The sequence below is a fragment of the Octodon degus genome, unplaced genomic scaffold, assembly GCF_000260255.1.
Source record: "Octodon degus isolate 3935 unplaced genomic scaffold, OctDeg1.0 scaffold00019, whole genome shotgun sequence".
NCBI lineage: Eukaryota > Metazoa > Chordata > Mammalia > Rodentia > Octodontidae > Octodon > Octodon degus.
Window position 1 is genome coordinate 17,174,595 of NW_004524595.1, and position 9,873 is coordinate 17,184,467.

The 9,873-nt window shown below is 39.2% G+C and overlaps 1 protein-coding gene across 4 annotated transcripts in view; it reads left to right on the forward strand.

Annotated features, from left to right (window-relative positions):
• The window catches only part of Dcun1d4 (defective in cullin neddylation 1 domain containing 4), a 105,926-nt gene that overhangs the window by 18,681 nt on the left and 77,372 nt on the right, over positions 1 to 9,873 (forward strand). For 3 of the 4 annotated variants that reach the window (XM_004627499.2, XM_023711047.1, XM_023711046.1), the window contains exons 2-3: positions 8,102 to 8,172; positions 8,341 to 8,380. The exons of the other annotated variant lie outside the window; for it this stretch is intronic. In XM_004627499.2, coding sequence (XP_004627556.1) covers positions 8,102 to 8,172; positions 8,341 to 8,380 — 111 coding nt within the window. The remainder of the gene's footprint in view (positions 1 to 8,101; positions 8,173 to 8,340; positions 8,381 to 9,873) is intronic. 4 annotated transcript variants of the gene reach the window in all.

Here is a 9,873-nt window from a genome sequence, read left to right on the forward strand (position 1 = left end):
TTAAAAAACAGTTGAAGTTCCTAGATTACTTTAGATTTAGCTGGCTATAAGATCTTCTTTAGCATTACTTTAATTTTTTTTTAACTATTTTTTATTTTCTTAAAAAACCTGTTAGTTCTTAATAACAGTTACTTAGTTACTTCTTAGTAACAAAGTTGATTGATAACAACTTTGAGGAGGAAATGCTGCTGCTTTTCCTTTTGTAGAGTGGAGATAGATGGACATTTTTGCTGTTGTTAGGAATAAACCAGAATAAATGAATAACTTTGATTTAGCAATTAGAATGAGGGAATTATTCCCATCTTGGATATCCTGCTTAAGTTAGTAACAGGAAGATGTGAAACAAGGATGTGAAACACGAGCTCTTCCTTTCATTTCCCACATACAATTTAGTAGTATTTTCCTTGCAGTCACATTTTATGTAGAAATTAGTTCTAAAGCTCATATTTAAGGTAAAAATCATCTGCATTAAAGAATACCAGGGTTTTTTTTTTTTTGTTTGTTTGTTTTTTTGAGAGAACTGGGAATTGAACTTAGGCCCTTGTGCTTGCCAGGAAAGTGCTTATTCTACTGAGCCATCTCCCCGGCCCCTGCATTAAAGAATACCATTGGCAATAAGTACACAGGTAGAGACTGCCTCAGATAAATCGCGCACAGCTGGCTCCTTTTTCCAGCTTTGAGACAGACTGCTAACTCTGTTCTTACATACCAACTCAAGCAGCTGGCATGCGTTTTGGGACTAAGTATGAAAAATACATCTCTGGGGGTAGGAAGATAGCTCGGTGGTCTAAGTACCTGCCTGGAAAGAGCCAGGACCCAGATTAGATCCCTGGTACCACATGCTGCGCCAGGCGTGCTGTGCTGGTCATCAAAACTGGGCATGGTGGCGCACACCTATAATCCCAGCGCTGGGGAGTCTGAGACAGGAGGATCTGTATGAGTCAGAGGTGTGTAGCAAAACCCTATATTAAATACCTAAAAGATTAAAAAATAAAATGTCTGCGTACTAGGCTCATACAGTGTGGTGACATATATGATTGGCATGTGGAACCTAAGTGACTGTGTCATGTCTCATACTTATTAAGTAAAAAAGAGGGCAGTTAACATGACAGCTGAACCAACTTCTCCCCTCTTCATTAAATAAATAAAGTTGAATTTCCTTTAGTTACATGCCAAATTTCTGAAAATCCATTGTACTATGGTTCTCTCTTCTTTTCCTGTTACTGTCTAACTTGGGTCCCTAATCATTTATTTCCCATTTCAGTCACTTCCAGTTGTCTCCATAAATGGTCCTGCTAAGTCCAGGTCCTCCTTAGAGGTGCTACACAGTTATCCTAGAGCAGTGATGGCAAACTTTTCACAGATGAGTGTCCAAACTGCAACCCCCCAGCCTGTTTATTTTTTGCAAAGTGCCACCAGTGCAATTAAACCCGAACATTGAGGTTTTAGTTTAGAAAAAGCAATTCATATATTAACATCTTTTGTCTTTAAAGAAAAACAAGTAACACATGTTCTAGGGTTTGCTGCCACTGCCCTAGAGGGATCTGATAAACTTCTACAGCACCTGAACTCTCACTTAAGTGCTCCTCAAATTGCATCAGTGTTCTGCTGTGCAGAGGTGGGTGAGGTAGGCATTCCCAGGATGAAATTTCTTCAGTCTTGCACCGTAATCATAAGTTTCCATGTAAAATTGTTGCAGTAAACTTTCTAATTGAATAGAGTTGGTGCTACTTGAATATGCTGTGTTTATCTGTTGTATTTGCAAACTTTTGGTGACTTACCTGAAAAATGTGTATTCATAGGACATTAAATCTGAATTTTCAAGTAGGATTCTGCTTCATTTTCTGACCTTTGCCTTTCTTTTGACTGTCCTCTTTGATCATGACACTTCACATTTAAAGATCACTTAAGGGGGCCTGCCCCGAAGCTCCATTCTTTAAGTGGTTGCTTCAACAAAGCATTCAGGCTCAGGTTGCTGTGGTTTGATCCCCACAACTCAAGCCCCCCAAACCTGCCCTGAAGGCATTGGGAGCAAAAAATAAAGAAAGAAAGAAAGAAAGATCACTTGAAATTCTTTGAACATGCACATGTAATTGTTGTTGGCCTTTGTACCTCTATTATTTTATTTATTGAACACCTAATATGTGTCAGATACTGTTCTCAGTACACCATAGTAGACAAGTCTTGTGTTCCCTGGCTTTGTGGAATAGTTTATAGATACATGTATAATTTGAAATGATATTAATGCCATAAAGAAAAGTAAAGCATGGTAAGATGGTAAAGCATATGTAAGGGATCCTATTTCTCATACAACAAAGTTCAATAAGGAGGCTTTTTTTTTTTTTTTTTTTTTTAAATGTATTTGGTTGTTGCAGGGTCTCACTACACAGCTCGGACTCATGGTGATCCTGCTTTCAGCCTCCCCAGCACTGGGATTACAGACATGCATCACTATACCTAGACTCTGGCCGGCTCAGCCTGCCCTGTGGGCAGGTGTGGCATTTGGTGCTGGGGCTCGAACTGTGGTCCTTGTGCTTGCCTAAGTTTGCCTAAGCAGGCACTTTAGTCCACTAATCTATCTCTCCAGCCTGGAGGTGGTATTTGAATGGCAACCTGATGAAATGTAAGACCTAACCATGTTACAGGGAACGAATAACTCAGAACGGCATGTGCAAAGATCCTGAGGTGGGACTGTGTGTGGAGTGTGCATAAAACAGCAGGAAGCTCACTGTGGCTGAGCAGAATAAATAAGGGAAAGAGGAGATTCTGTCAGTGAGATGGATAGTGCAGGGGGCTCTGGGCCCATGAAAGGTTTTCCTTTTGCTTTGAATTGTCTTCTCCTTGTACTTGTAACTTTGAATGATGTTGGAACTAATTTTAGTTGGTTCGTATGCTAGCTGGTCATTCTTCTGTAACAGTAATTATCTCATTTCTATTGATTTGAGATGCTATTTCATCACATTGTGTTCTTTAAGTCATACAGATGGATATGCTCAATTCCCTTTTACTGAATTATCTTTGCATGTGTACCGTACTGTTAAATTACTGTAGCTTTATGCCAGGCATTGGCGAACTGTGGCCCATGGGTGAAATTTGGCCCACCACCTAGTTTTGCTACTTTTAACTGGAAAGCAGCCATGCTCATATGTTTATGTATTTTTTATGGCTGCTTTTGAATTACAGTGGGTGAGCAGTTCTAGCAGAGATTACAGAGGTCCAAAAGCCTAGAATACATACAATCTGGCCTTTTAAAGAGAATTTATCAACTTCTGCTTTATACTGTATATTGATATCTGGAAGAGTAAATTCTCCCTCACTTTTCTTTCAGCAATTTCTTGGCATGTCTAACATGCTGTTTTACATGACCTGTAGGCAGCCTGCCAAGGTTGCCTGGTTTTCCTGTTTTGGGGGGGGATTGAAGATCTCCTTACAAACCAAACAGAATATGACTTGGGTTGTATTTAATTTGTCATTTAGCAAAAGGATATTGCTTTACAGTGTCAAGTCTTCCAATTCCAGGAATAGAGTTTTTACACTTATGTTTTTCAGTAAATTTTTATTATTGTATTTCTCCCTTGTACATTGAAGTTTATTCCTCTATGTATTACGGCTTTTTGTTGTAGTTGTAGTTGAGATCCTTTCCCAGTTATATTGTACAAATGACTCTTTAAGAGCTTTTGCTCGTATGTTTAGTGCTTGGCCCTTGTAAATTTGATTTATTTGGTTAGCAGCCATTGTCTGAACTGAACTGAACTGTAATTGTTTCATTTGTAGAAGTTTTGAAACTGTATAGAGTGAGCTGTAGCGCCAAGATGGCTAGGGAAAGAGCCTGTACCTCCTTGGTGGTGCTCGGTTTTTCCTTTATAGTGTACCGGTCACAGTAAGTAGTGATTAAAGTGAAACTAGACAATTTTGTGCGCATTTGGTATTCTTTTAAGGATACCCAGAGTTAGGCAGGCTGTTTATCAAACAGTCTTGTGTCTGTTTGCAAAGCCAGTTGTTGCTTTGCTTTTTTTTTTTTTTTTTTTTTTTTCATTGGACCCAGGGCCTTTAAACTAAGCTAAATCCCCAGGTCCATTTTATTTTTAATTTTTTTAGCAGAACTGGGGATTGAACTCAGGTCTTTGCGCTTGCCTGGGAAGCACTTATTCTACTGAGCCATCTCCCTGGCCGCCCCAGTTGTTGCTTTTAATGTGGAGTACAGAGGAATGCCTGTTACAGGGTAGTCAGACTCAGTCACTCCTTTCCTGCGGAAAAGCATGGGATCATGGGTACAGCTGACCTAACCTGGTACTTATCCTTTGGAATCCATACGTGAGCAGGTTTGTATCCATCAGTTAGTACTTCCCCAAACACATTCTATATAAAGCAACTGGTCTTTACTCCTAACATCTATGCCTTAAAAATGTGAAATATTTTAGATTTCAGGGTCTTTTATTTGCCCTTAACACTGAACAGAAGTCCAGTGTGTTAACCTTTGTGAATTTATTTTTTAATAGTTTTTTTTTCCCTTAAATTCATGTTTTCTCCTTAACTTTTTTTTTTTTTTTATGGGGTGGGGTTTGGTTTGAGATAGAGGCTGGCTGTGTACTTCAGGTTGTGAAGCTCTAGATGGCCTTGAAATTCCAGAGATCTTCTGTATCAGTCTTCCAAGTGCTGGGATTATAGGCGAGTGCTGCCACACCTGGCACTTTTAACTTCTTGTGTTGGTGAAACTGCAGAAAGATTATTCAGGTTATTGGTTTCATTTTCTTTTGTCCTTTTCTTCAATGAAGTGATGATGGAGGGGAAGTGGTAGTAGGGATTGGATATGGAAATTGATAGTTGTTGACATATGAAGTGAATTGTGAAGTAACATTTTTATTTTACTTTGTTTAAGGAAGGTGATAGTGGGAATTGAACCTAGGGCCTTCTCATTTTGTTTTGAGGCAGGTATTGCTGAGTTGCTAAGTTGTCCAGGCAAAGCTTGAATTTGTGCTTCTCTTGCCTCAGCCTTCCAGAGTGCTGGGATTATCTTTTCACTTTTGTTGGCATCACTGAAGTAAAACTTCTGGTCATGATGATACAGAGGAGTATCACTACTTTCCTGTGGAAAGGCATGGGATCATGGTACAGCTGACCTAACCTGGTACTTATCCTTTGGAATCGATATGCCCTGAAATAACAACAGTGTGGGAGGCTGGGGCAGGCCAATCACAAGTTTGAGCCGTCCTGAGCAATTTAGTAACTTGATGCATCATTATTATTAACATCAGTTGGTATATAAATATAGCAGTGCTGTGATCAACTATTGAGATGCAGCAGGCCACGTGCCTCAGTCACAGGGAACTCTGACTTTGGGGTTTTTGGTAAAGGGCCTGTTCTAACCTAAGCAAAGTAAAAATTATTTTAGAGGCTGTATAGTGTGGAGGAGCTCATAAGCAAAATCACTAGTAATTGATAGCTTTTGTTGAGCATTTTATTGCGTTCTAGTTGTTATAATGGGGATCTGATTATTTTTGCCCTTATGATAACAGTGTGAAGGACAATTTCATAGTCTATTTTACAGGTAAAGAAATGAAGATTTAGGTTGAATAACTGGTAGATCAGAGATTCAAAGCAGCTGAGATTCAAGGTCAAGTTGTAGAAGCAAAGTGGTATTTTGGGCAGGAACTGAGGGAGTGTGGGTGTGTTCACACATACGTGTCCTCAACTCTGTTGGGAGCAGGGAGGGCTATGGGCAGAATGGTGTGGTATGGGCCAGCTCACCCAGGTCCTACAATTTCAGATTGAGTGCAACTTGTGGTTCTTACCTTGTCCACTTTTGTGTTCACATAAAGGAGGAACAAAGATTTAAAACTTTAGTTTGTGTTGGATTGTTTGAATTATACCAGTTGAAGTAACAGTGGGATGGTTGACAAAAGCATGGTGGTAGGGGTCAGAGGAGCCTCCCTGTGGTTATGGCCTTTTCCAAGCCCCTTTCTATCCTCCTGTTGTGTGACATCAGTGAGAAGAGGAGGCCTCAAGTTGTCTCAGTTTGGGGTTGTGATGGGGGGGCAAGAGCTTAATTTACATTTCAAATGGAATTTCTCTTCTCATTCGTAAATTGAAAGAGTAGGGAGATAAAGGGAGAAATGGCTCAGTATCTAACCTATGAAGGAAATGCAAGAGTTGGCTAATTCAGCTCTTCACAGCCTTTTGTAGGTCAGAAGACTGGCTTCTGGGTTTAAAGATCCCCTCTGTGTTTATTAAATAAGTACAGACTTATACATACATATACACGTTCCAAATGTTTCTCTGAACAGTTTTGTACAGTTGTACTAATTAAGGTGGAAGCTGTAGATTCTTTTCCACCTTATGTCATTAATCTTAAGCATGCTAGACTATTCAGATGCCAAACAGTGACCATGTGCCTGTATCAGAGCACTGTGGCCTTGATTTGGCTGTCATCTAGTCAGAAAGAGTGGTTTTTTGGTTTATTCTAGACAGTGGCTGTACCTGGCCACATCAGTGCTCTGTATAGGTACTTGCACAAATATGGCTGCTGCTCCTGCTGCGTACATGGGACTGTTGGGAGTTCTGTTGCCTTAGGCCCTTTTCCCAAAAGGCCCTCTGCCCTAGAGGCCTGCCCACACCTGGATTCCCAGTAAATTGTAAAAATGAAAGCGAACCTTTCTAATTAGTTGCTGGGATGCCAATTTGCTTTCCAGACTCAGAGCAGCAGTCCAGAGAGTCCAGTCTCAGCACAGACAACTCACTTGGGAACATGTGATCTTCGGGTCTGTTCTTTGCATATGATATAGATTCCAAATAAAATATTCCAGTGAAAGTTGACTTTTTTTTTCTATGAGAATGGTATAACTTGGAGAATTATATTTTCAAGGTCACTTTCATACTAAACTGTTCTTTTTGTTTGTTTGTTTTTTTGTGGAACTGGGGATTGATCTCAGGCCCTTACGCTTGCCAGGGAAGCGCTTGTTCTACTGAGCCATCTCCCCGGCCCTTATACTAACCTTTTTAATACTAATCTAAATCCTGATATTTTATGAAAATACTTTAAATATAAAATTGGACTGGGGATAGATGTAGGTCAGTGGTACAGTGCTTGTCTAGTATGCATAGGCCCTGGCTTTGATCCCCAGAATTTGAAATTATTCATAAACTCTCAATTCATATTTGTAAAGCTGGATGTTATTTATGTAAGTATATAAAAAAAAACTTGACAGGAGAAATGTAAAAACCTAACAACTTAGAGTTTCACGTCATGGAGAATGCTCAGATGGGACTCCATCTATCTTCTGGGTGTGACGTCATTTGCAATTCTGAAATTGGCAGAGATGAGGCCTTGATGAACTCCTTGTTCAGGGCTCTTTCCTCGGGCGTGTGATTTCTGTGGCACGCTTCAGTACTGCAGCAACCACGGACTGTCGCTGGCCCCTGGCCTCCAGGACTTGGTGCCTGGGGACAGTGCTTTGATTTATCTGTTTGCTTAATGAGAGGAGGGGCAGCAATTCTGGTTTTGCTCACTGTGCTGTCTGATCGACTGCAGGATACGTATATTGTAAGAAATACTGAATGTTGGTTACATTGCCCTCATTTTCTTCCTTGCTTATTGTACCAGAAATTCTGGGGAAGGAGAGGGGAAAGTGAACATATTTCAGTTGAGTACATCTTGTATATGTGTGGCTTGTTGCATTTGCTAACATTATTTATATCTTTCTATTAAGTTCAGGTTCACTGCTGGCAGCATTTTACAGCTACTAATATATTTCCATTTCATCTTAGAATTCACATGAAAATTTTATGAACTTTTAACATTTAGTGGAAATTTCATTTTGTCAGTCTTTGTTTCTAAGAAATAAATCAATAGTAGCTTTTTTTTTTAATTTGCAAGTTTCAAATTGAGGTATCTCAGCTCACTTTTGAGCTTTTCATAAAAAGATTCTCAGAGCCGGGGACATAGTTCAGAAGAATAAGCGCTTGTCTGGCAAGCACAGGGTCCTGAGTTCAATCCCTGGTACCGCCAAAAAAAAAAAAAAAAAAAAAAAAAAAAAAAAAAAAAAAAAAAAAGATTTTCTGATTTGGAAGTAAATGACACTGAATTTTCTCTTTTATTTTAAAGACTTTCAGCTGAACTCTCATCTCTCAACACTGGCAAATATTCATAAGATCTACCACACCCTTAATAAGCTAGTAAGTCAATCTTTTGAAAGATAAAACTACCAACTGCTTAATCGTTTTATGTAAGTGCATTTCATAAAAACAATTAAATTGTGGGTATCAGTTGCTTTTGAAAATCATGAATTTTAACTTGGTTGTCTAGTGTGTGATTCTTGGTAATAATGAAGATATTTCTTACAGAATCTAACAGAAGACGTTGGCCAAGACGATCACCAAACAGGTATCCGTAAATGCTAACACTTTTTAATTTTATGTAAATGACATTCTAGCCACATGTGCTGTATACACCATTAAGAGGATGTTACTAGCTTGAAGGTATTTCATAATGTGCTGGAGTTACAGTTCCTTCCCCATAGTAGGAAGTCTGTTCTGGGGCTCAGGCTGTGGCAGAGTACTTTAATTCCTTTGAAGGAGCTGGGATTCTCTGATGGTTTTAAGATACCTCCTTTCCTTCTCTTTACTGAAGTATTTTAGTGTGTACCGAAAAAGTGCTACAGTAGTGTAATTTTAAAGGCATTCTGTTAATGTTTGTTAAATTGGGCTCAAACGTGATTTGATAAGTAGGTTACTGTTTATGTGTGCGTGATTGCATGCGTGCGTGCCTGTTTTACGTAGCTCCTTAGGATTATGAGGGGGAAAATTGAAACTTGATTATTATAAATTATTCTCTAGCCCTGTGGTTCTCAGTTTACCTAGCCTTATAAGCTTTGCCCATGGGCTTTTTAAAAAAGAGATTTCTGGGCACTATCCTCAGAATTTCTGATTTTCTAGATTTGGGGAGTTTGCATTTCTAAGGAGCTCCTGTGTGATGAGGCAGCTGGCCTAGGACCTCACTGGAGTACCACTTCTCTGAACTGTTAGTGATTATGAAGTTTCAAAACTATTTAATCTATAAGTTATTATGGTGGTAGCAAAAATTGTAACAGTAAGCTTTAAAATTTGAAAGTTATTAGTGATATATGAATCCATGCTTTCTTACCCTGTTTAGACTACTGTTTAAAAAAATACCTTAAGGCTGGGCATGATGGTACACGCCTGTAATTCCAGCACTTGAGAGGTTGAGGCAGGAGGGTTGTTGAGTTCAGAGTTTGAGACCAGCCTGGGCTACAGAGTGAGCTCAAGGCCAGCCTGAGCTGCATAGTGAGACCCAGCCTCAAAAAGACAAAACAAAAACAAAACGAAAAAAACCCTTTGACTGGATAATTTTTGAACAGCAGAAATGTGTGCCTCAGTTCTTGAGGCAGGAAAATCCTAGATAGGGTACTAATGGCAAGTACATGTTCCTCAGTGATAACATCTTTTTACTGTGTTCTCATATAGTGGGAGGAGGAGGCAATCCTGGAGGCTTCATTTATAAGGACACTACCAAGGTTGTGAAGGTACAACATGCTCCCAAAGGCCCCACCTTTTTACACCAAAACACTAGGGATTAGATTTCATCCTGAGGATTTTGAACAGTACAAACTTTTGGATCATAGCAATGCTTGTTGGAGAATTTTAAATAGCACAGACTGATGCAATGAAAGGAGTGGTCCTTCTTCATGTTTTACTTTCTCCCAGCACACTACTTAATGTTGACAGTTTCAGACAGTTTATGCATAGGTGTGTTTGTTCTATATTTAGTTTTTAACATAGCATTCATTTCTTTAATAGAAATATACTGATGGGCTGTGAGGATATTTTATTTTATTTTATTTATTTATTTATTTATTT